The sequence below is a fragment of the Juglans regia genome, chromosome 7, assembly GCF_001411555.2.
Source record: "Juglans regia cultivar Chandler chromosome 7, Walnut 2.0, whole genome shotgun sequence".
NCBI classification, from domain to species: Eukaryota; Viridiplantae; Streptophyta; class Magnoliopsida; order Fagales; family Juglandaceae; genus Juglans; species Juglans regia.
In genome coordinates, this window is record NC_049907.1 from 20,536,039 (window position 1) to 20,563,400 (window position 27,362).

The 27,362-nt window shown below is 38.2% G+C and overlaps 1 protein-coding gene across 1 annotated transcript; it reads right to left on the bottom strand.

Annotated features, from left to right (window-relative positions):
- Positions 1–225: 225 nt before the first annotated feature.
- On the bottom strand, positions 226–27,362 carry LOC109003418 (protein arginine methyltransferase NDUFAF7 homolog, mitochondrial). The gene is made up of 14 exons (XM_035692703.1): positions 27,224–27,362; positions 27,104–27,144; positions 26,904–27,015; positions 23,534–23,616; positions 22,688–22,753; positions 21,438–21,538; positions 14,258–14,376; positions 13,728–13,768; positions 11,368–11,456; positions 10,830–11,007; positions 10,638–10,754; positions 2,335–2,379; positions 1,753–1,881; positions 226–743 (listed from the first exon to the last, which is right to left on the bottom strand). The coding sequence occupies exons 1-14, from the start codon at positions 27,279–27,281 to the stop codon at positions 609–611; spliced, it is 1,314 nt and encodes a 437-aa protein (XP_035548596.1). The 5' UTR covers positions 27,282–27,362; the 3' UTR covers positions 226–608.

Below are 27,362 nucleotides of genomic sequence, written 5' to 3' on the forward strand. Positions count from 1 at the left end.
ATTTCAGAAAGAAAGTATACAATAGATTGTCGTCTGATGGCGGCAAGTAGTTGGGTGATTTGAGAACAAATTCAAGATTGTCAATTCATTTCATATCATCTCATCTCGTTATCCAAACAGGCCGGCTGCAGCTAGAGTGGTTTAACCCCTGTTACATGTATACACCATAAATTACTAAAATAGACAACAAACTCTTGCTCAGCAAGCTTTATGAATTGACCAGGATGAAGAAAATTTGATATCTCGAAATTAAATTATCAGAGAAAATCTGAAAAAATTGTAGCCATGCGAGCATTCTATTATGCGGAATTACGCCCTTGGCTGTGTTTACATGTATAAAAATAATGCGTATAGGCCACCCATGGTCCAAAATTATTCTGTGAAATTGTATTCTATCCAATTATAAATGCCAAAAAGAAGTTGATCATGCACATCCCAAATCTTTTCTTCGATGCCAGCAGAACTCTTGACCACCTCGGCAAAGCTTTGCCAACATTCACACATCTCTTCGAAAGATGCAATCTTGACTGCCTGAGCTTTGCCAATATTCTCAACCAGAAAGCATCCTTGGAAATAGTTGCCAGATGTCAAGAAGACTGGACTGCCGTCTATTTAATGTTATGGGTAGGAACACTAATATAAAATTTAGTATTCTTAAAGTCGTCGAGGAGTGGGTTGTATCCATCCTTTGTTCTCGTCTTCGACGGCAATCCAAACTCTTCCATGAATGAAGATGTATCAAGCTACACCAGATGAAAAATAGTTGAGCAAAAACAATAAAATCAACTGTGAGATTTTGAACCATGCATACAGAAAAGTAGATGAAGAAAATGTCACAATAATTTTATCATAAAGCATATTTGAAGGGAATTTCCATAAATTTAATGTGACTAGTGTTTCATTTCTGCAGTTTGGTTAGACCAACATATCTTTGCTGACAAATTTGTACTAATATAAAGTACAACAAAGTGCCTGACGTTATTGGCCCTGTTTTGTTGACACCATGTAATAATGTCGGCAATGCACACATATTTTTCATCTCATATAATGGCCAATATTTTCAGCCAATAATGACACCCCCATTATTTCATTTTCGATCAAAACAAACAGTAAGTAACTCAACTTATGCATTTAGGTAGATATGATTGCCACTTTTTAGAAAGATTGCTATTGTAAGCATCAATGACTTCCAGATTCCTAAACATGGCCAATCGCAGCACCATATATTGCTTCCAAAATGAGAACTAACCTGGAAAATATGATATGGGAGGATTTCTCTTTACTTCCTCACTTACTAAAAGGAACGTTGAAGACGGATAAAGTGGGGCTTCCTCATGTTAGATTTGCTTAATTTTTGTTTGATGTTGGTTTTATATGTTTTCCTGTTATTATTGGTTTTGATTTTGGTTATAGAGTATAAGGCTGTTTTTTATACTAGGGTTTTGGGTGTTTGTTTATTCCTATCTTGTAACCCCCCCAGTGCTTGTTATACCATGGTATTCATCCGTCATAAGTGAGGGTTTATTAATAAAATTGGAGAGGGATCACTCTTGGACATGTGGCCCAACTCTTTCTACTAAAAAAAAACCTGGAAAATATGGCTGGGCAAAGTGGATAAAATCTTTAGAAAAGGGCATCATGTTCCATGTTTTTATGAAACAGGCAAGCCAAACTGAACATACTTTTATCGTTGAAAAATTCTTCTCTATTTTGCGAAATAGAAATGCTACGGTTTAAGAGAAGCAAACATACCATAAGTGTTCGCCTCTTCTTCCCTTGATTGGATGATTTATCTTTGAGCGATTTCAACCACCCAGAACAATAATGGTCAATGCATTCCAAAAGCCAAAAGTCCGTGGGGAAAAAGATGTCAGCATCACCCTGCAATAGAAACAACCAAAAGCATTACCCCAATTAATTGGATTTTCTTAATATTCAAAATCTGGGGATTTAGTAAGATGACAGCTGATTTAGCAGGATGATGATACAAGAGACTGTCCTCAAAAGAAGAAATCCTACTATAGCGGATTGTGTTTTTATTAAGCAAATTATTTAAATAAATCTCTAATCAACTGGACCCTTAATCATTACCGACCCAAAAAAATGGCAGATGATTCTAGTTCCCCAGCTTTAGGGCACAATCATCTACGTCAATTTTCTCTTGTTCACACTTGCAAAAGTCCGCCAGGTCAAAGGAAGAAATTGGCAGTCATCACAGGTACCATATTTGATGAAATTTACAACATTTCATACAAACAATACATAAGATTAAAAAATTTAAAAAAAAAAAAAAAAAACAGATGCGAGTAATGTAAAATAATATAATTACCACACCTTTGCATCAAGATAACTGCCATAATCCAAACTGCTTCCACCATTCTGCAGATCAAAAGGTAAACAAGCTCAGTCTAAAATCATGTTTTTTATAATTAAAATGAAAATTTTATTGATACGAATGAAGTAGGCAAAGCCCGTGTACATAGGAAGTATACAAAAGAACACCTAAATACATTCTAGAAACCAGAAGTTAAAAACAGAAAATCATGAACACTAGTTCCATTAAGCACAATGGCTGAAAACCAGAGCAATAAGGTGTGCACAAAAAAGTTCCGAAGTTCCTCCATTGTACGCTCCATATCTTCAAAGCACCAAGCATTCCTTTCCATCCAAATACACCACATAATGCACAAAGGAATCATCCACCAAACTGCAACCACTTGGGGACAGCCTTGAATCTCCTTCCAGCAAGCTATTAAATCCACCACCCTCAAAGGCATAACCCAAGCCACACTGATTCTTCTAAAGATCTTATCCCACAATACTCGTCACCTTACAATGCAGTACTAAATGATCCACTGATTCTCCATTATTCTTGTACAAATAACACCAATCCATAAGAATGAGACCCCGCTTCCTCATATTGTCCGTGGTCAAAATATTCCCGAGAGGTGGTCCGTACGAAAAAGCTACTTTGGAAGGCACACGAGACCTCCAAATACTCTTCCACGGGAAATGAACATTACCATGTGATGCCATCATCTTGTAATATGATCTCACTGTAAACCGTTTGCTCCCGTTGGGCCTCCCATAGAATATATAAGACTGAAAAATTCAGAAACAGTATCCATTTCCCAATCATGAATGTCCCTATTAAATCGAACAGCCCACTGGTGAGAACCATGGGAAAATGCCAACAGATCTGACACCGAAGCATCCCGATTAAAAGCAATGCGATAGAGAGCTGGAAAATCCCTATAGAGAGCACAATCTCCACACCAAACGTCATGCCAAAATCTGATTCTAGAGCCCTCACCAGCTACAAAACAAGTATGAGTGACAAAACTCTTCCAACCCCTCATAATAAATTTCCATAAGCCCACACCATACACCCCCCCTCACTTCATTAGACACCAACCCCCCATCCCCCAAACACTTCCATATCTATGATCAATAACCTCCTTCCAAAGCGAATCCCCCTCCAAGTGGTACCTCCATCACCATTTCCCCAATAGGGCTTAGTGATTGTCCTCAAGTTGCGCACCCCCAAGCCTCCATAAGAGCTTGGAGAACAAACTTTATTCCAATTAACAAGATGGAACTTAGTTTCCTCCCCCACTCCACCCCACAAGAAAGCCCAAAATAACTTCTCACCTGCAGGCAAAGGGAATAAATATAAAAAATAAATGGGGATGTTGGATAGGTAAGTGCACTCCTTTCAATAAATAACCCCTGTTTTGCTCCAAGGACTGCACCGGCGCCATCATCTGCACCAAGGCCACCCTGTACGAATGATTCTACAGTTGATTCACAGCCACGACCTCATAATACCCCTCCTCTACCTCGACCCGCATTTCCTCCCTCAGTGCCTCCGCCATCCTCCTCCATCTCTTACCATCCAGCTCTTCCAGTATGAAAATAAAGTTACACCTGCCACCACCACCGTACTCCACTAAGGCCATGTAGTGACCTCGGGCATTTGAACACCTGTGTGCAATGAAGCTTCTGATCCCCTCCCTTGGAAGTGATGTAAAAATCCTTTTTTTCTCCCTTCGGACATTTCTCCAGTGTTTTGGCAAACCATTGCATCGTAGAACCCCAACTTCATCTCTTTCACTACCTTCCAACTCCTCTCGGTAGCAATGCACTTCCATCGTTCATCAAAGCAAAAGCTTTCGATTCTATCACTAAGTGTTTCGGGAACCCCATAATCACACTAATCTCACCTAGAAACTCAACACTCAAACGTGATCTCACCGTTAAACCCCACTAAACATCTCTATGAAAAGGACCCTAAACCCCATTACTTCAACTCAGCCATAATTCTCCCTTGATACTGCCCCTGTTCAGCTCCGAAAACTCAAAAGCGTTTCATAAAATAAATCCAATCTATTGGCCTCCCTATGGTAATTTTTTTTTTATAGGTAAAAGTAAAAATTTATTGATATAAAAGGCATTGCCTAAGTACACTGGTAGTATACAACAAACATGCCTAATTACATATAAGTACTAGTGAGAGATACAAGCAAGTCATGAAGATTATCCGTATTACAAATAATGGTTGAATGCTCCATGTCTTCAAAGCACCTCTTGTTTGTCTCCAGCCACAAGCACCACATAATGCAGTGAGGGATCATTCCCCACACAGCAGCTATGTGGGCGTTCCCCCTAGCTCTTGTCCAACACCTCAAAATATCCCTAACTCTTCTAAGCATGACCCAAGCCAACCCTGTCCGATTAAGGATCTCATTCCATAAACACTTGGCCACCTCCCAATGTAACAAAAGATGATCCGCTGAATCCCGCCTCTCTTGCACATAAAGCACCAATCTAAGATGATGAGACCATGTTTTCTCAAATTATCTGATGAGAGAATCTGCCCAAGAGATGCAGTCCATACAAAGAAAGCAATCTTTGAAAGTACTTTGCACTTCCAAATAGCCTTCCAAGGAAAACTACAATCATTAGAAAAACCTAAGAGAGCCTTATAGAAGAAGCGCACCGAGAATTTTTTTATTTCCACTCAGATGCCAAATCATCCTATCCTCCATATCATTGCCCATCGACATTGCATATAACGAGTCAAAAAAATCAGCAAGCATATCCAACTCCCAATCTTGAGCCGCTCTCGAGAAACTTACATTCCAATGGACAGCACCATTAGATAGTACCACTAAGTCAGCCACAACCACCTCTTTGTCACAAGAAATTGGTAGAGAATGGGAAACACCTGCTTTAAATCCCTTTCACCACACCAGACATCATGCCAAAAATAAACGCTATTATCTCTTCCAATAGCAAATCTGAAAAACTTGGAGAATTTTCCCCATCCAGCTCTAATGTTTTTCCACAATCCCACGCCATGTGTCTGTCAAAACAGAAAAATATTCCTCAATAGAGAGACTTCCTTGTATGAAATTAGCCATCTCATACTCCAATTGAAATAGCCTAGCAAAGTTGTCTTGATTGTAAACCGTGTTGAGATAATTCCACATAGCAGTAGCAGTTTTATAAAGCCTCAGATTGAGAATAAGGTGAGGCTCAACCGAGCTAAGGATCCAGGTCATAACCCAACCATCCTTAATTTCTCACTTAGACAAAGCCTCGACATCGCGAGGCGCGGGATTACTCCCATCAATATGACCCCACAATTCTTTTCCTTTGACAAATAATTTAAATTGAAACTCCCAAGTAGAATAATTTTTGCCAGTAAATCTAATATGGAACGATTCCAACTTATCTGAAGACATGATGCAACCGAGAGACAGAGGAAATATCGCACCAGAAAATTGGAACTTGCACCGAAAACAAATATGGCACAAACAAGCACGCACCAGGAAAAATATTGCATCGAAAGGCCAAACGAAAGACAAACAATGAAAGTGCCCTGAAAGGAAGCACACACCAGAAACTGCCGAGATACACCCTGGAACCAGAAACGTGCAACAGAAAGCTCCGAATACCCCAACCAACCAGAAATCAACAACAGAGGCGCCGAAAACAAGAGCCCAGACCAGAAAACACCACAGAAGCTGTTGAGAAAGTAAACCAAACCAGGAACAACACAGAAACTGCCGAGAAGTCAGAACAGAGGCAAACAACTTGCACAGACAACGCCGAAAGCCACAAAGACACTTTCGAGAGAAGAAAAAAAATTCGAAACAAGCAAGGATTCGGAACCTGCTCTTGATACCATGTCAAAACAGAGAATACATAGAGAAATTTTGGAAAAATTGCCCTCTGTGAGTTCGGCCACTTTCATTATATTGTAAATTCCATCTATACACAGAAGTATATGCCATACACGGAGTCTAATTGATTCCTAATATTCAGCATCTATCCATGGTAAGAAAATCTGTACAGCTAATATTAACAAAGTCCTAAATTGTATAAACTCCTAAAATTTTATACAGTAACAGTGTCCCCCTAACTTCCTTAGAATCTATGACTTCTCTCCATAAGCCATCCCCTTCCCTATGATATCTCCACAAGCATTTCCCCAAAAGTGCTTTATTGAAGACCCTCACATTATGCACCCCCAACCCACCGCATTGAATTGGTGAGCAAACTTTATCCCAACCAGCAAGATGTAACTTAGTTTCCTCCCCAATGCCTCCCCAAAGAAAGTTGCAAAAAGTTTTCTCAATACGAGAGGCAACACTTGCATGTAGCAGAAAAAGAGATAAAAAATAGGTAGGGAGGTTAGATAGAGTGCCCTTGATGAGAGTTAATCGACCACCCTTGGACAAGTATATCCGTTTCCACCTAGCCAATCTTCCCTTTGGTAATTTAGGTGAGTTTTCCTCAAGTTTTCTCAATTCTTTTCATCAAAATTCAAGTTTAGATATCCAATGACCCTCAATTATTTTCATAAAAATCATTGGAAGGTATTCATTTTCTTTTATATGCTATCATGTCTTTCATGTTCAAAAATTAGAGTAGCTGTGATCACAAGAAACATTTTGTCAACAAAATTTTATTGATCATAAAAATAGATAAAGGCCCAAGTATATGGGACATATACAAGAGCATCACCTATGCATGCTAGTTTACCAATACAAGAAATTCATAAAAATTCATGCCATTAAAATAAATTACAATCGACCAATGGAGTTAAGTATTGAAAAATTGATATCTAAGCTCATCCATTGACCGCTCTCGATATTCAAAGCTTCTTTCATAACTCTCCCTCCAAATACACCACCATAGACAAATTGGAACCATCTTCCATAGTGTTGCAATCTGAGAGTTGCCTTGAACGCCTCTCAAAAAGCTAGGAGGTCGATTACCCTTTTCGGCATCACCCAAGCTAATCGCATCCGAACAAAGAAGTCATTCCACAAGGTCGTAGCAAGCCCACAATGAAGTAATAGATGATCGCTCTTTTTGCACATACAACATCAATCCATGACTATGATGAGGTGTTTCCATAGGTTGTCTAGTGTGAGGATCTTCCCCAAGGAAACCGTCCATACAAAAAAAAACATCGCCTTCATGGGTGCTTTTGTCTTCCAAATACTCTTCCATGAGAATGGATTTGTATTGTGTGTGGTTATGGCTTGATAGAAGGAGCAGACTATGAACTTCCCTTTCTTAGAGGGGCGCAAAAAATCTTGTCTTCAACTCCCCCCATTATATAGGTAGGGTACACCAGATCATAGAACTCCGAAAAAGCGTCAACTCCGCAACCTTGTGCATCTGTAAAGAATGTAATGTTCCATTAGGGTGTACCATTGGATAAGATTAAGAGGTCTGCAATTGAGTCTTCTTTCATTCTTGCTATGCCATAAAATTTTGGATAAGCTTCCTCGAGTGCCCTATTTCCGCACCATACATTATGCCAAAATTTGATTTTGGATCCATTACCCACCTCAAAACGGATATTTCTTGAATGTGTCCCATCCTCTTCTTATATGTTCCATAGCCCCAGCTCATTCATTGTGGTATCTCCATAGCCACTTGCCAAGCAAATCTTTGTTAAAAAATTGCAAGTTCTAAATACCCAATACTCCTTCTGGGATAGGGGAGCACACCATGTCCCATTTTACCAAGTGGAATTTAAACTCATCCTTCATTCCCCCACAAGAAATCCTATTGGAGTTTCTCCACGTGATGAGCCACCTTGGTGGGAAGCGGCAATAGCGACAAGTAGGTTGGCAAGTTGGAAAGGGTACTTTTGATTAAAGTGATCCTACCACCTATAGATAAATACATCATCTTCCAACTAGCCAATTTCCCTCCATTTTTTCTAGTACATCATCCTAAACGGATTTTGATTTGAACGGGGCACCCAAAGGGAGGTCCAGATATTTCATAGGCAACTAAGATATATTGCATTCCAAAATGGAAGTCATGCTCCCCACGTTAGGAACATTTCCCACCGTGACTACTACTGATTTAGCCAAGTTCACATTCAACCCCAAATCAGCTTCAAAGCATAGAATGAAAGCCCTCAAAGCTCAAATTTGATTATGGCTGGCCCCACAAAGGATTAGGGCATCATCAGCAAATAATAGATGAGATATGTTAAGCGAGCCGGTATTTGCCTCCCTCACAGAAATTTAGATAAGAACATGTCCTCCATGACATCTGAAATCATCTTGCTAAAAGCTTCCATTACAAAAACAAAAAGTAGCAAAGATAGAGGATCACCTTGTCTCAAGCCTCATGAGCTTTCAAAGAAGCCCTTTGGTATGCCATTCACCAAGATAGAAGAACAAACAGTAGAGATACACTATTTGATCTAAGAACACCATTTCGTACCAAAGCCACATCTCTCAAGCATGTAAGTAAGAATCTCCAATTGACTCAGTCATTGGCCTTCTCCATATTGAACTTGCACAAAAGCCCTAGCACTCCTGACTTGAATTTACTATCCAAGCATTTGTTGGCAATAAGCACCGAGTCAAGGATTTGCCTACCTCAAACAAAGGCATTTTGGGGCTTTGATATTAACTTCTCAACCACCATGCTCAATCTATTCGCCAAAAGTTTGTTGTTTGAGGATTACAACAAATATATAAAGTACGAATTTCCAAAAGTTAGTTTCCTACACTGAAGGCTCAGATGGGAAATGAGAGCTCCCGCAGACTTATTAAGTTTTAATTTGGAGGTCCCATAAACCAATGGAACTACGGTCTGAATATCTTTGTTTGCACAAAGAATACTTGGTAGTTTCGGGTTTATCCTCCATTATTATTCAATATATACACAATGAATTATCATCAATTACTTGATAATGCACAATTCCAAGTATAATTGTTACCCTCTTTGTTTAATTAACAATATGCATCTATTGATCGCAAAATTGTGAATGCATTATTTACTTTCCCCAGTCTCTTTCGGATTGTTCATAATCAGGATGCTTCAGTGGCGTATGTTTTGCACAGCTCTAGTGGTACTTTACTAGAGCTGCGCATGATTGGGAAATTGGTGCAATTTCAGATCTGTTTAGATTGTTGTATGCTACAAGAATTGGTAAGGCTGAGATAGACAATATGATTTGGACTCATTCTGGAAATAAGAAGTTCACTATTCAACCTATGTACAAGGTGTTGTCAAGCCAGAACATTGTACATTCTTTTCCTTGGAAGTGTATATGGAGGAGCAAGGTAGCATCCAAGGTCACTTTTTTGGTTGGACTGCATCCCTAGGGAAAAATCTGGCATCGGATAATCTGAGGGAGCATGGACCAATTGTTATGGATTGGTGTTACACGTGTAAAAAACTTGGCGAAGCAATGGATCATTTGTTACTTCATTGTGAAATGGAAAGGGTTATGGTATGAGGTTTTTATTAGGATTAAAATGGTGTGGGTTATGCCTAGGAGGGTGGTAGATCTTTTTGGCTTGTTGGAGAGGCCTTCGGGGTAATTCTCAAATCGCTGCTATATGGAACATAATCCCTTTAGTATTATGGGGTGTACTTGGCTTGAGAGAAATGGCCGGAGTTTTGAAGAATGGGAATGCTCATTGGACGAACATAGATGTTTCTTTTCAACACCTTATTATTTCTTTGGGCTTCGGCCATTGTATTCAATGGAACTAGCATTTACGATTTTCTTGTATCTTTTTCTAGTTTCTAACTTGTAATTTGGTTTGCGCTTTAATATACTTCATGTGTACTTGGGTTATGCCTATTTGCTTGTCTTAATAAAAAATTTCTTGTAAAACAAAAAGATTTATAACAGAAGTGATAGGTTCAAGAATGAGGAAATTAAGCCTATTAAGTGGTCTTTTTCATCAATATGCATAGGGATTCTTGATTTTTGGCCTCTCATCCAATAACATTAATGCCCATCTAAGCTGATACAAACATCATTGTCTATATTATGTGTACAAGGGTTGCACCTTCTGCTCTTTTTTCAAAGAAAGATTTCTTAGTTATCGAAAAAAGATATGGAAAATCCCAGCTCATAGGCAAGTCACATTGACAAAAGTACGATGGGCAGATAAGAAGGCACGAACAGATGTTCTAAACCCCCATTATGTTTCACACTAAGCTGCATTATATTCACATGTTCCCTGATGTCATGCCTAAAGGGTTACAAAAACAAACCAATGCAAATTAATTAAAAAAGAATGAGCTACAGGCATTATCACAAAGTATTAACCTTGGTAACAATAAGAAAAAGAATATACCTTGGTTGAAACCAAGGGAGCTCTTTCACCAGGTATCCTCACATCAGGTAGGTAACTAAAGTCAGAAGCAATCAAAGACATCTTTGGTAGCACTCCATGTAGAACCTCAAGTAGTTTCTGCAATTATGGAAGGGGTACTTTTGTCAGAAGTTGGAAATATTGAAGAAGAAAACTCCCAAAGGTTTCTCTTACCAAGCAACCAGTTGGTAGCCAACATCTTCGAGGTGTAGGAAAAACCATAGACCAAATGCTTCTCGTCTTTGAAATTATGCTGCTTTGACTGCTATGATTTTTGTCCAAGTCGATAATATCAACGCAATGCTTAATTAGGGAGTCTTGTAATGGCTTATACAACTCAGAGAGTGTTTCCCTATTAAAGGAAGAAACCTGGATCAGTGTGGGATTTAATTCAGGCTGTCCCACAGCTGATTAAACATGAAGATGTGGACGAATTTCAGGCATAAGCCCTCTAACTTATTGAAAATGTTCATGACAGTAAGACTGACAATAGTATGTGCATTTGTATGCATGTAACATGCTAAGGATTTACGTTAATACTTGACAACCATTTCATGATGAGTCCTCAATTGAGAAATTCTAGTGGACCTTTCTGTGTACTGAATTTTAATTTGAAAGATAATGAGCAATTCAATACCACGCCCTTATGTGAAACACAATAATACAAAGTTGCAACAAAGGAGATACCGACTGGCGTCTGCACACTTTGTACCTATCATGTTGCTTTTCAACCCATACTTCCATCCAAGGAGAAACTTGATTTTCTGAATAGATAAGATCATGTGGAAGATTATCAAGCACCTACAAGGAACAAATTAGTAAATTTAGCTTGGGAATAAGTTTGATCAACAATGTCTACCCATATAAATGCAAAACACACCCTGCAAACCCTCTTTTCCCCCTGGTGTCTTTGCATGCCTATGCATGCACTCACAAATACACACACACACATGCACAGAGATCGAAAAGGCAAACAACGCAAACAACTTTACTTATAAAAAAGAAAAGGCAAACACCTTCATCAATGGATTAATAAAGCAACACTAAGAAAATTAGGTGTCTAGTTTAGATGTCCCTCAAAATGGTATTTTGGATAGGTAATTGAAATTGTATTTTATTTTTGATCAGCAGTAATTGAAATTTTATTAACAATAGGTATTTCCAAAGTACATGGGTCCATGCGTTTATAAGAGAAAGCGCCAATTAAAAATATATACGAGGAAATCATGGAAGCTTAGTTCATTAAAATCTATAGCAATTGCCCAAAGGAACAAAGTATCCAAGAAGAATCTTCATCTCTTATTTATTACTTCAACTCATTAACATGATTTCTTGCTCCAAAGTGCTTCGACCAATTAAACATCTGGCTGTGTAAGAGGATAGATGTGAATCTCAATGTTTTGACCATGAAGGCTTCATAGTTCTTAGGCACAAACAATAAAGTGCAAAGCTTGATCGAAATAAAAAAAATAAAAAATAAAAACACTTTTTTAACTAAAATGTTTACTTAATTCAAATAGTGATTTAGTTGGCATGATAGCTCTGTATTAGTTCATGTGATTAAAAGGTCATGCAACTTGTAGGTCATGCTACTTAAATTTCTTAAAATTTCTTCAAAAAAATCTGAACAAAATTAGCAAAGGACAACAAGGCAATAATCCAATATAACATGACGCATTATACATTTTTGTCTGATTCTTTACACAACATATTCTCCTATGTCTTATAACATATTCCCAACCATGGTAATGATGATCAAAATTAAGCACGCTGTTGTACCAAATATATCCAAAAAGCAAATGAATAAAGAGTGAGTATGACTAATCAATGGTCATTCTTGATTGGTTGCTGATTAATTAGTTACTTATCAACAGTAAAATCCAAATGAATCATATATTTAAAGGAAATACAACAAAAGGCCTTTTTTCCACCAGGAGTATTCAGAAAAATATGTGCACCATTGTGCATTAACTGTGCTGTATTTAAAGTGCTTCACTTTAAGATCAAGAATAATTTTTATTGAAGCTTTGTTCTTTGCACTTTAAGCTCGCATAGGCATGCTTTTACAACACTGATCCCTCTCTAAAGTTGATCTGATATATTTTTTGCGTAGCTGATATATTTTTTTCAGGGCCAGTAGTTCAACTTTTAGCAAGCAAACTTGGCAAACGGATGGAATGCATTGTCTAAATCAACTTCTGGTGCATGTACTTCATTTATCCAATTTAAAGATAGTGGGTTTGGATCTAGGAAATGAAAATGGAGGTCAGAACACAGTCTCTTTATCAACAACTAGAGATAGTTGTTTCGATATGGTTTTGAGGTAGAGACTAGAGAGCATGACGACGTTCTTGCTTGGACACTTCAGCAAGAGGGGTACATGGGTTATGGTGGAGCAGTGCACATGTATCAAAGAATGTGGGTGGTTGGCTTGGCAATATTGGAGAACTTAAATCCTTTTATAGTTGAAACATGAAAAATAATTCATAAAACCAGCATGTGTGGTAGGAAAAGTGAAGTGTACTGATCAACTTTGAATTCTTGGACAATTTACTCTCGATTGCTCCTATAGCAACAATTATGTGAAGAAAATTTTGGGTTGAAATGGCCTCATAATATTGCTTCAACTCTCTATAACTGATAGGATATTTTTTTTTTTATTGGCACCGGGTGTCTAGGAACTCCCAACTAATCCCGAGGGTGCACAGGCCTCGGCAAGGAGTTTCCCGCAAGTGCACCTCGGGTAATTCAAGGGAAAAATTCCCCAGTCCAATGGTCCGTAGAGATTGTTTGCACCCAATGGGATTTAAACCTTAGACTTGGGGGGAGCATACCCCCAAGCCCAAGGCCTTCACCACTTGAACCAACCCCTAGGGGTTTATAAGTGATCGGATATTTCACATGCATCAATGTCATAACATGAAATGCGTGATAAAACAAACATATGAAATATGTCATAACGTGAAGTGCATTCACGAACATTAGATACTTACAAAATTTACCCTTTAACTCTAGTGGCAACATTCAATCACTCAGATGAAACTGAAACAAATCAAAGACGACAGAGCATACCTCAAGCATTATTACCCAGCATGGTTGTTGCTCTACAGCCCCTGTTAATAAAAGAAAATTAACTTTAATATCTAACTTTATAATAGACAAGTAACTGATGCAAGAACTGCACATGAAATTATGCATGCATCACATGCAATAGCTGGTAATTGCGAGATTGCAGCTGTTAACAGCTCAGAAAGGTGATTGTGCTTGATTGATGTTTGTTACTTGTTTGTTTAGGCTAGTGTGCTTTTGGCTAGGTGATTCATGTCTCTGTTGCTAAAAGGTTAGAAAGCCATATGGCCAACCTTTTAATGTGTATGCACGTTGTATACAAATCTATGAGTGTCTTTGAGTAGTGATGACCAAGCTTGATAGATATATGAGATCTAACCCAGACGTTAAAATGTAAAAGAAAAGTGATGGCAAATGCACCATATACTATGATAAGGATACAATAATTGTTCACTTTTGTGAACCATAAGGCATACAAATTATGCTGACTCAGAAGCATTGGAAATAAGGTAGAAAACATAGAAACAACTTACCCCATCCAGTTCGATCAGCAGCATCACGGCATTCTACTCTGAATTTTGACAAGTGACTACGGACTCCTCCGACAGTTTCTCTTTGTATCTCAGCCAGTGAAGGACTGATTTCCACTGAGCTGCGGTTACATATGTGATTATAGTCACCACTCATTATAGATCTTAGAACCAGAATGGAACACTTAACATAAATCGAAATTTACAGCGGCAGGTCTACAACTGGCTTAGTTTAGGTGGATTAAAAAAATCACTGCTAACAAGGACTGAGAAAAAATTACTGAACTAGCTCCAGCATGCATATTTAAATAACAAAATAGTAGAAAATATCAAAATTGTAATCATATAATCACAAACTATGTCTCCTGTATACGTACTGTGTACTGGGCTATGTCTTTTTATCAGCAGAGTCTGGAACATTTGAGGTTCGATCATCTTATGATGCTTTAGAAGGGTTTGTTGGTGTGAATTTCCTAGGAAGAGTAGGGCAATAAGATGCCTCCGAAGGTTGCTCTTTCCAAATGGAGAACAGTGTTGGAAAAGATTTTATTGGTAGACATTCTTTGTACAAGGATTTTATTGATCATGATCAGCTTTGTAGGTTTTACTCAATTTTTCAATGCCATCATAGACTTAGGGCTTGTTTGGACACTCATATATTCTCTGCGCCTTCGCCACGCGTCCGTCGAGCACGGGCCATCGCCTTCGTCTGCCGCCACCCCCACTTCCACCAATCCACGCAACTCTACAACCCTTGAAGCCTCGGCCATGGCAGCTGCTCGCCGCCACTGCCCACCACTCATCTCATGCCAAGTGTGCAACGCTCGCGAAGCCAACACCGTCCCGCACCCCCAATCGCAGCCACAGCTGCGATTGCCGAGACCCAACCCTCGCCTCTCCTCCCCCAAATCATCCCTCAAGCATCCTCTCCTCCCCTCAAATCGTATTCTAGCACCTCCCTCACCCCCAGATCTACTCCCCATAGCCTTTAGGAGTATTTTTGCCCTAGCGCCGCCGTGCACCGCAGTGAGTCACCACTCCTAGTTGTGTTCTAGTGGCCGCGTGACCACCTCTTGGTACTCCACTTTCCATTCCCGCCATCTTTCTCCCCTAGTTCCACCCAACCCGTGAGCTAAAGCCCACCTTAGCCACTGCCCCAACATGCTCCGCCACACCCCGCCGTGAAATTCCCCTCCTCCACCCACTAGCACGTCAGCTCTTCCACCCCCTTGAAATAACCCCATTGGTTGCCACTCTATTTTGCCCACATCGTGCACCGCCGCTGCAGCTGCGTGCTCCGCCCCTCTTGACGCCCCCACAGTAAGCCTTTCTGCCTCTTGCCTCATGCTTTAAATTTTTTATCATGTTCAGATTAATCTAACCAAATATGTCCATCCGCACAACGACACGCGCACACGCTCAATCGCGGGACACTTTAAGCCATCACTCTTGATCATCCAGAAATTTGCCTTCTGCGTAGTAAGTAAATCTCCAAATCGACCCTTGATTTTACTAACGTGGAATTATCGCTAACTTTGTTGCAGTCTGGTTGTGATTAAGAAGTGGCCTGGGGCCCTGTGAAGTGTTGGGATATTAATGATCTAGTTGTTGTCGGAAATGTGGGCCAAGGGCCGGATGAAGAGTTGGGAAACGCGTGTAGTTGGGATTTGTGAAATTGTTGAAATTGTGACTTTTGTGTTGTTGTGTGATTGACTATTTTGTGCTATGCCATGCCATCCAATAACTGCCTGTCATGCATATGCATATTAATTGTTATTAATATCTACCATGATTTATTCAATTGTGCTATGTTCTATGCTATGCTGCGTAATCTAAAAACTGGGTTTTTGGGTGTCATCAGAAATATTTTTTTTGTGTGGGTGTGTGCGTGTCACGACCCAAGCTGAGATGGGGTATTATCTCTGTGGAGCTCCTCTGGTCACTCGGGAGCGTGTAAAATTAAGTACGTCCCATAGGTTGCCGTCAGGCGACAATTGGCTCGGCCAAGACAGTAACTCTTGGTCCGTAGCCCCCTCTGGCGCGCGCGCGGGGGGGGGGGTTATGCGCTGAGCGCGGAGCTGGGCATCCCTCGTTACAAAGTCACATGCACAGTCGTTACCCGTAGTGTGACAAAAGGAACCAGAATGTGCAAGTGGTCCCGAGGGGAGACCATGGTGTACACTGTAATAAATGGTTGTAAATTCGCTACAAATTAGATTTTTGGAGTGAGTGGCTAATTAAATGATATTATGTTTTTTTTTTAGATCACATAAATGGGTATTTTGGGAAAGTCTCTCATGACTGATATGCATGTTTGTTTGTATGCCTTCATGTTTGAAATTCTTGCTTATTGATCTGTGGATTTATTTACTGAGATTGCAAGATCTCATTGTGGTGTTTCCACCTACTAAACCGTAGAATTTGATGCAGAGGACGGGTTTGAGCATAATGGACCAAGCCCCCACCTGAGGAGTGATGACCTGGGGTTTATTTCTGTTGTAGTCGATGGACTTCTAGTTCTATTCTTATTTTGATCAGTCGGATGATTGTAATAACTTTATGGAGGACTTTTTGTTGGGTTGTAATTTTAAATTTCTGGTACTTAGTTTAAGACTGCTTTATTATATTTTTCCGCTGTGTTTATAAATTGTACACAATTTGCATGTCCACACACACTTGCACTTGGCGATGGAGTGTTTGACCCGAGCGGCCATCACCCCGGTGTCACGACTCCTACCAAATCACACATGGGGGTCGAGAGCGCCACAATATTCAAATAATTTTTTAACTTTATAATATTTTTACTCAAAACTTTTTCTCTACTTTCCCAAAATCCAATAAAACATCTTAACTCAAATTATTTCACTACTATTCACAAACTATTTCACTACTATTCACAGAATTCTAAGATATTCTAAGTGTTCAAACGAGCCGTTAGTTGTCTGGTATTCCTTATTTGGAGTCTTATGGGAATTCCAAATAGCATAATTCAGCTACTTGAATGTTTGCAAGGGAATTCTGGTCACCACGAATTTTGAGATTTCGAGTGTGTACAATTTGAGGAGAGAAGAATGTCAAGGATGTCTGAACATCCATGGCGTGTTATTAAGTCTTTTATTTTTTAGATCATGTTATGATTGTAACACCCCGTATTTTTTTTTTTTTTAGTGTATTTTTTTTTAATTGAATGATTATTTGTTATTAATTTAAAATTTGATTATCTTGTTTTAAATTTTCATATTTTATTGGGTTTATTTTTTTTATGATTTTTTAATTTGTAAAAATTAAATTTGACGTGTTTCCTTAATATTAATAATTGTTATGCATTTAAATTTCTCTTAATTTAAATTAGTTTGTGGGTTTCAAAATTATTGTATTGTTGGATTTAATTATTTTATTTTACTTAGTCACTGTGTTTAAATTTATTTTATTTAAAACTATTGTATTGAAATAATTTTCGTTGGAATTTTGTGACTCAAGTTGTGAGTTTTAGACCTCATTTATTTTCCCTTCATTTTTCTTTTTTCCACTTTCTTTTTCTCTTTTCTCTTTTTTTTTCTTCTTTCTTTTTTTTTCTTTTCTTTTTCCTTTTTCCGGAACTACTCCCGCGCGACCCAGCCCCCTCCCTCTCTCCCGTGCGTCTTTTTCATCCGCCCAGCCCACCACCACCGCGCCGCCGTGCCCGACACTGCCCAGTCCATTGCCTCCCACACCGGCCGGCGACACCACCCCACCAATCTCAGCCTCTAACTCGTCGCCAATAGCCCCCACGCACCATACCAAGCCGCGGCGTTCTCTTCACTCCAGCGCCGCCGTCGCGCCACCATCGGCCATCATCTCTTCACCACTTCATCATCGACCTCCTAGCAATCTAATGCACCCATCCTTGGTTCCGATCTGTCACCGGTGAAGCCCATCTATCTCCATCTCCGATTCGTGCTTTTTGGCCTTCAACCGCCGCCCACGCCGCCATCCACGGCCAACTACCACTACCACTAGCTTCACCGACATCCCTAGGTCATACCCTATCAATCTCGGGTCTTCGTTTACACCCGTTCAAGAGTGGGTTTCTGAGACCCACGGCCACAGTGCATTTCGCACTGTTTTATTGCTACTTGCCGCTTCCAGCACCTCCGTGATCTTTCAAAAATTATATTATAGCATTGTAAGTATTTTTCTCAAAGAACTTTTGAGATTTAAACGTATTTCTGCACTAGTTTATATTTACTGTGAATTTGTTGGTTGTACCGGACTGAGTCCGAGGAGGAAGGGGGTCGGTTGGATTTGATGGAGTTGTTTGTGTGAGATTGGTTTATGCTATGAAATTTGTTGACTGTTTCGGATTTAAATATTAATGTTTTGAGTTTGACGTTGGTCATGGTGGATATTGGTGATTTTTTTAGGAAGTGGTGATATACTTTGGGATTATGAGGATTTTTAAGTTTTGAGAAATTAAGATAGATTATTTTAGAAGCTTGGGCTTAAATATGAAAATCCGTGATTGGTTGAAAACTTACGGAAATTGTGTGATTATTTTTTTATAGGTGACGATTTATAGTCGACTCGACATTTTTAAAGAAATTTCTGAAAAGCTAAGTTGTCCAGGTAAGCGGGGTTCATATACTAATTTTGCATAAAAGAAATAAAATGAGGTTGACTTTGAAAATAAACGTGTTTGTTTTTTAAAAGAAATGATCTGAAAACAACCTCAGATGTTTATTCTGCATACGCATAAATTCAATATAAGAGAAAGTGTTTTCTATCATAACTTGTGTAGACATGAGCTAGTTTTGTGCACTTTGTTTCTGAACTATGTAAAAGAGCGAATAAGAAATTTTAAAAGTTTTGTTATGAACAAATGAGAATATTTTGTTTATGTTTATCTCGAACATGTGAAATGATCTGAAGCTTTTCAGTGTTTTGTTTAGACATGATGTATCATTTGAAATCTTGGCATGAAGTTCGGATTCTGTATATGTTTGTAACCGGATTTTCGATAAAATCCGTTCTGTTTCTGTTAAGGCTCAGCCACGGGTATAATGGTGGTTTATAACCCTACCACGGGGGTGAAACATGGTATACGGCCCAGTCACGGGTATAATGGTGGTTTATAACCCTACCACGGGGGTGAAACATGGAAAATGGCCCAGCCACGGGTATAATGGTAGTTTATAACCCTACCACGGGGGTGAAACATGGTATACGGCCCAGCCACGGGTATAATGGTGGTTTATAACCCTACCACGGGGGTTAAACATGGAATATGGCCCAGCCACGGGTATAATGGTGGTTTATATCCCTACCACGGGGGTTAAACATGGTATTGTTCCGTTGTGATGCTAAGAGATGGTTTAATTATAATGTTTCACTTTGGAAATGCCAACGAATCTTCTTTTTGGAATAAGTTTATTTTTCTGAAAATTTCGCTCTAATGTTTTTGTACAAGTTTTGTTTCTGCATTCTGAAAGTAAATGTTTTGTTCGGCTTATCAAATGTTATAAATGTTCATTTACATGCTAGTATATGATCTCTGCTTGCTGAGTTATTGATAACTCACCCCATTAATCTTCATAATATTTCAGATGACATCGATGGCTCAGCTGAAGATCAGTATTCGAGTCTATGGAGATGATTAGCATTGATTTGTTGTTGGGTATCAGTGTTGGTGTTGGAGGTTAATTATCTTTTTTAAATTTACTTCAATGGATTTAGACGGTTTATGGAGACTTATGTTAATGTTATATTATTTCTAGTTGTTATTTGAGACATGAAGAAGAGTTGATTTTATTTGGGTTGTTTAATTGAATATTGGATAGACGAGTTTATTTGATTTATTTAATTGAAGTATTTACGTTCGATTTGAGGTTTGGGAAAATGGATATATTCTTGAATTTGAAAGTACTCTAGCCTTGTTAGAGTTGATTATCAGGTTTTATGAGTTAACTCTCCGGACCCTCGGGGTCGGGGCGTTACAATGATTGTATCACTGCTTTATGCAGTGTCCATTCCATGACTTTTCTTAGATTTCTTAAATGCTATTGCTGTTAGATTGTAATTCTTTGGGAGGAGTTTTAATTCACTCGCAGTGTATTTGATTTTTCTCCTTTATCTATTCCATACATGATTCTCCTCAGTGGTGTGTCAATATGTTAGGGAGGCTAATGATCGGTGGACCTCTTCACATCATTCTTTGAACAGCTATTACTAGTAGGGTGGGTCGCAACGTTGTTGATAAATGGTGCAGAGCCATCTAGTGACAGAATTTTTGAAAAGTCATTTTATAATATAATGTGTTATGTCCCTCCCCCCCCCCCCCCCCCTCTCTCTCTCTCTCTCTCTCTCTCGCTCTCTCTCATGCATATGTACCTATGGATTAAATCTTGCCTAACATTCAATGCTCAATTGCATAATACATTACTAGAACCTCAAATAAACAAGCCATAAGGGATTTTTTTTTTATAAGTAAGGAATTTAGAAATATATATTTATATATAGTGAAAATTACCTTTTGCACCTCCAAACTACCAATCATTTTGCAGTGTGCCCTAAACTATCAAAACTGACAATTGGGACCCAAACTACTAATTTTGGAAATTTGCACCCCTGATTATGATTGACCATTAAGATTGTAACACATATCCTATTTTATATTGATCTTAAGGCTCAAGTCTTAATCGATGGTGCAACTTTTCGAAATTTAACAATTTAGGGTGCAAATAGAAAAATGATAGTAGTTCAGGGACACAAATAGGAATTTCCAGATATACATACGTATAAATATATAGATATGTCTGTGCACCCCTGGAATTAGTCGGGATGCTGTTCTCAGACACCCGGTGCCAATCAAATATATATATATGTATATATGTATATATACAATCTTGTGTACTTGGGCTTTGCCTATCTCTATTAATAATATTATCGATTACTTATCAAAAAAAAATATATGTATATATATAGATATGTACATACATATGCATATGGATAAAGTGGACCACTTTCAAGACAATAAAGTGCCATTCTGGATTTCAGATATTTTCTAAAGGCAACAAAAGACTAACATATTGCCTGGAGAAAGCATGTAGATTATATGTATCAGAGGGTGGCATGTAATAAACGTAGTGTTGGCGCATAAGTGCCTAACTTATATTACAGTATATAGGGATATGGTCAATGCACGTACGTGTAAGTCATACTGTTGTAAACTCTAGCAGGTGCATTCAACATCATGTAATCCATTATGCCCTTCGCACAAGTCCCTGATCCACCACCAATTTCATATATCTGAGTGCACATTATCAAACAGCAGGATGAACTTAGACTAAAATTATTAAACAAGAATATAAATTTAATAACAAAGACATTGGGAGGAATCATTTGCTGGCATGATGATTTCAAATAATTAAATATTGTCATTATAAGGGCATTATCAACGGTAACACTATTTACGGCACTCTAAGAATCTGGTACATTTAGGTTATAAAAGGGTATAAATTTTTTTGGTTTATCGTTATCATGAATAAAAAATTATGACATCGGTGCAAGACAATTGACTTTCAGTACTAATAGCACAGCCTTGTCCTTTTCTATTACGTCCAAGAACTCTTGGATTTTGTTTATTTCAGCACCCATGAAGGGGGTTTCATATGTTTCACCTAAGGTTCTTCAGCTTTAATAATAATTGAACTGATCTATCTCTCACCAAGCTCCCAACTGCATTAGGTTCACAAATATGCTAACGAGCAAAATGGTAACAGTAGGAGAGACATAATATGTTCAAAAGAAAAGGTGATTACATCTGTCCTCGCAATTTAAAGCTTTTTAAAATTTCTTTAAAGAAATTCCTACAGTATCTGATTTTTTTTATAAGTAACTGAATTTTATTAAGAGCACAGAGTGGCGGAACCCAAGTACACCAGGTGTATACAAGAGAAAGGAAAGAGAGGGAAAACAAGATGCATAGAATCAATATAATTAAAGAAGCTAGGAATATTATGAGCAGACATCCAAACATAAAGAGTCTTTAGCAATATGGTTCTAAGCTCATCCACCATATAACATCAAAAAAAAATTTATGATGGGAACCATATGCATCAAAATAATTTCTGGTACATGGCAACAAGCAACATATGTACAGAAACAGTTATCAAACATAGCAAAGTGCTTTCGTGTGGAGGCATAATTTAACATCCACACTGATCCCCATTTCTTAAGATTTTTGTTAGGCATAAACAAATCCATGCTATTGAACATCTATATGACCAAATAAAGCTTTCCTCCAGAAATCATAAATGATTTTAATTATGTATTCTGAAATAGAAACTGAAATTAAGTTTACTTGTGACATATAGGCAATAAGAACATATCGTAACAACACGTGCAAAATCTGAGCTGGTTTTTCCAGTAGGACATTATGAACAAGAGAGAGCTTACTTTTAATGGAACTGAAAGGTTAGCAGTACGCATTATGGCTTCTGCAATTCCATGAGCATACCAAGGCTACAAGAAAGCCAAAGTTCGTAACATCACTAAAAAAGTAGAAAGCAAATATATATATATATATATATATATATACACACACACCTAAAAGCCCTATGAAACAAAAAGAAACCCATATCCCTAATATGGAAAGAGCTCTGTTTGATAGATTTAGAGGAAAATTAAATATTTCTCGATAGTCAACAATGGAACACACGCGTATATCTTTCACAGACTCCTGTAGACCCAATATTATAAAATATAATTTCACTTCCAAAAATATGCTTAATTAAATTGACATGTAAAGGCACAACACCTATTTTTCTCCTAATGACATGAGTATTTTGGGGAATATTGTTCGTCTCCGTAGACTCCCCTCTCAGCCACAAATATATCTCTAAGAAGGAACTGTATGAATTTTTCATTTGCTGATCCAATCAGAAAAGTGTGGACTTTTCATTTGCTGATCCAAACAGAAAAGTGTAAAGCCACCACCAAACAGTTGGACAAAGAAAGCCAAAAAAAATGATAAACAAAAGCTCCAAAACAAAACTAGACCACTAGGTTCCAGAACATGTCTATCTTGGTATTTCCAGTGCATTTTTACCTCCGTACAACCGAAAATGCTGAAAAGCTAAGAAACTATCTCATTGAAGAATACAGGGAAGAAAGGATAGAAAAATACAAGTACGCATGTTTGTTTGAACCCAACTTTCTAGCTTATAAGGGTTTGACTTTCTCTGTACTGTCACACACACATACATGCACGAACACACACACACACACACAGAGACAGAGAACCTTAAAAAGCTCCACTGGAGTGAACCAAGCTATGTCACTTCGCTTGTATATATCATCCAAGTATTTCATATAAGCTTTCCTGCCTACAATATGTAAAGAATTCAGAGCAAAAGATCAATGTTGACTTCAAAGAAATGCAGCTGTCAAGCATGTCTGTTCAGTATTGAATTGGAAAAGAGTATATACCTTAACCAAGTACCTATTTTTTTGTTTGTACTTTTCTTTTTAATCAATCAAAAAAAGTACAAACAAAAAAAAAGGTTCTAAATACATTCATACAAGGGTGCACTTTATGCATCGGCTGATAAGTAATAAATGACAAGAGTCACAGACACTACAGCTATGAATATCTCACACAAGCTCAATTCAAAATTATACAAAACTGTCAGTGGTGCTTCACTGAGTATGGATCCAAGTTAATAACTGTCAAATATTTGATGATACTTTCAAAATTCGCTTTTCCGGTGTTACTCAACATGTAAAATAATTTTTTTTAAGCTCGAGTCAATATAAAGCATGAATACTCTTGAATCCTCAATTAGTATGCCTCCCTGCGAGAAATAATCAGTAAGGTTAGAGTCCAACTGTAGCTTATAGTAGAGCAAATAGCAACTCCTATGGTTTAGCAATGTACAAATAGTCCTTTGAAGATCGTAAGCAAAGCTTAGAACTTCCTTTTTGTATATGTTACCCCATTGGTCGATTGTAATTGATTCTAATGGCATGAACATTCATGATTTTCAGGTACACTAGATTATCATGCGTGGGTGATACTCTTGTATATGTCCTGTGTCCTTTGACTCTTGCCTAGTCCTATTCTCAATAAAATTTTGTTTACCAATTAAAAAAAAAAAAAGTCCTTGGGAGGCGAATTGACCATTAAAAATTAAGATGTCTTAAAGAACTGCCAACCAATACTGCAGTTAGTACCCTTTAATAGTCATATTCTCTAGTTAAACCAGCTTCTAGAGAGCATCATTTCATACCATTATATCATAAACAAGTGCCCATCATTTATGAATTCTTTCTTGATTCCGCCATTTGTGCTGCTGTCATACTTGAACGTTTTATGCAAGACATCACTAGGATACGATTTGTGTTAGGGTTACATTAATTTTTTTACCAATATTGTCATTGAATTGAAGCATGGGGAACCATGGGGAGGATGGTGTACCAAGGAGGTGAGTGGGCCTCATGGTGTGGGGCTATGGAAGCATATAAGAAGAGGTTGGGACACATATTCAAGATATACCCGCTTTAAAGTGGGTGATGGATCCAAAATTAAATTTTGGTACGATGTATGGTGTGGTGATAGAGTGCTCAAGGAAACTTTTCCACAAGTTTATGGCATGGCAAGCATGAAAGAAGCCTCGATTGCAGACCTCTTCATCTCTCTAACGGCACTCCCCAATGGAACGTTACCTTCCTTAGAGATGCACAAGATTAGGAAATTAAGGCTTTTTCAAAGTACTCCGCCCGTTTGTTGGCAAGAGTTGAAGATAAGATCTTTTGGTGCCCTTCTAAGATAGGGAAGTTCTCAGTCCACTCCTTCTACAAAACCATGACAATGTACAGTACAAATTCATTCCCATGGAAGAGTATTTGGAAGACAACAACGCCCCTAAAGGCAAGATTTTTTTGGGACAGCTTCCTTGGGGACGATCCTCACTTTAGACAATCTAAGAAAACGTCGAATCATAGTCATGAATCGGTGTTGTATGTGTAAAAAGAGTGGAGAGTCGGTTGACCATCTACTACTTCATTGTGAGATTGTTAGGATATTGTGGAATGAAGTTTTTGCTCGGGTGGGATTAGCTTGGGTGATGTCAAGACGGGGTAGTGGACCTACTAGCTTCAGCCATTCAGGGTAACTCTCAGATCGCCCCTATTTGGAAGATGGTTCTAATATGTTTATGGTGGTGTATTTGGAGGGAAAGGAATGAAAGAAGTTTTGAAGATTAAACACAGTCAGTGGATGAGCTTAGAAGTATGTTTTTCAATACTTTACTCCATTGGTCAATTGTAATAGATTTTCATGACTTGTCGTTTCATTCCTTGTATCTCTAAACTAAACACGCCAAGACATTGTTCTTGTATATGTCTCGTATACTTGGGCTTTTGCCTGTTCTTTTGAATCTTTGATCAATAAAATCTTGTTTAACGATCAAAAAATAATAATTTTACCAATAAAGCAGAAGTGTTAGGGTTACATTAATTTCAGAGGATCGGACAAATATAAGACAATCCAGACATTGGACACAAAGATTAGATACTTATTAATTCAGCTAAAAATTTGGGCTAAGTATTTGAAATGTTTGGTGAATAAAAAGAGCTCTAAATCAAAATTTAGCAAAAAAATTGATTTCACCAGTAAAGGTACAGGATAGCAATGTGTATCATTACTCTTTGAGCTGGAATAAAAAGCTGCAGTTTTACTTTGTAGAGACCCTTTTGAGCCTACCACTTGAGGTTGTTGGCAAGATTTTTCTTTTCTTTTCCCTTTTTTTTTTGCTTTGCCATGTGAAGTTATCAAGGGTCACATGCTCCCATCATATGGCAGGCACCCAAATCTTTTCATTCCACCTATATTTAAAATTTTGGTGCTTCATTGGGACCCTATTGCACCACTTCAGTTAAATGCAACTAACCCATCTACTGACCTTCCGTGCAAAATAACATCAATCTTAGAGAGATTTCCATCAAATTTTCCCTTGTCCCTTTTAAGTTTCCCACAGATATTCAGGCTTCCACGTTAGTCATTACAGCCATGCATCCACCTCAAATCCAAAATTCAACCACGCTTGATTTTCACACATTTGATTTCTTACCCACAGTCATCCTCTACCATATCACATACCTAGTTTTAAAACTCTCTCAGGCAACTTGAACATTATCAAAAATAAAAAGCATTTGGAATTTAGAAACAATGCAACGTCAGTCCTCCATTTCATTTATAACAGCACTGAACACCCCTCTATTTCATCTACTCCACTATTATCTTCAATATCTATTATATTAGCATAATTTTGGTTCATTGTTCTAACATTGTTTTGTACATAAGTACTGAAATCAATAGGCGAAAAATCATATACATAATTCGTTCAATCTATTTTCTCGAGTTCATATGAATCCTAAGCTCAAACTGAGAGTGCGTGTGTATGTTTTAGTTCACTGTTCCAACATTGTTTCACACATAATACTGAAAACCAACAGGCCAAAAATCTCATACATAATCCGTTCAATCATTATACTTGAGTTACATATGAATCCTAAGTTCAAATTATATTTACCGTTTACTCATAAAAAAAAATTGAGCGGTTGTGTGTGAAACAGAATATATCAAATGTGGAGTAAAAAACTCTGGAAGCACCTTCAAGCTGATTGAACCTAATGCTTTTCTCAAGCACGCCGACTGACCCCGATCTTTGAGAGAAGTAGCCATGTTTCGGGTCGTAAAGCGCAGAATGTATGAAATCCCGAACCTATCCAATGGAACAGCAATTATCCAAGAAATACCAACACTCAAATTTCAGAAAAGAGGTGGAGAGAGAGAGAGAGTGAATTGCTTACAAGGATCGGTTTGTCGCCCACAATGTGCGTGGAGAAGAGGGCTTGAAAAAGCGGAGCACATGAATGTTCAGATGGAATCACTGCAGAGAAATGAACGAGAGAGAGAGAGAGAGAGTGTACCTTTGGGAGTATGAAAGAGTAGGGGAAGCTTCTTGGTGGTGAAACTGCGAGAGACCATATCTTGGAGCTCCGTTATCAGATGGGTTCTGTCAGTGATGTGCTGAAGGCAACCGATTCTTAAAACCCCATTTGTTAAGGG

Excerpts from the sequence above, each read along its gene's own strand:
- LOC109003418 (XM_035692703.1), bottom strand. The coding sequence starts at position 27,281 with ATGGTCTCTCGCAGTTTCACCACCAAGAAGCTTCCCCTACTCTTTCAT. Across the intron at positions 14,377-21,437 it reads TACAACAGTATGACTTACAC|CTCAGTGGAAATCAGTCCTT; the intron begins GTACGTGCATTG and ends ATGTAACCGCAG. Across the intron at positions 1,882-2,334 it reads GCAGTTATCTTGATGCAAAG|GGTGATGCTGACATCTTTTT; the intron begins GTGTGGTAATTA and ends TTTCTATTGCAG.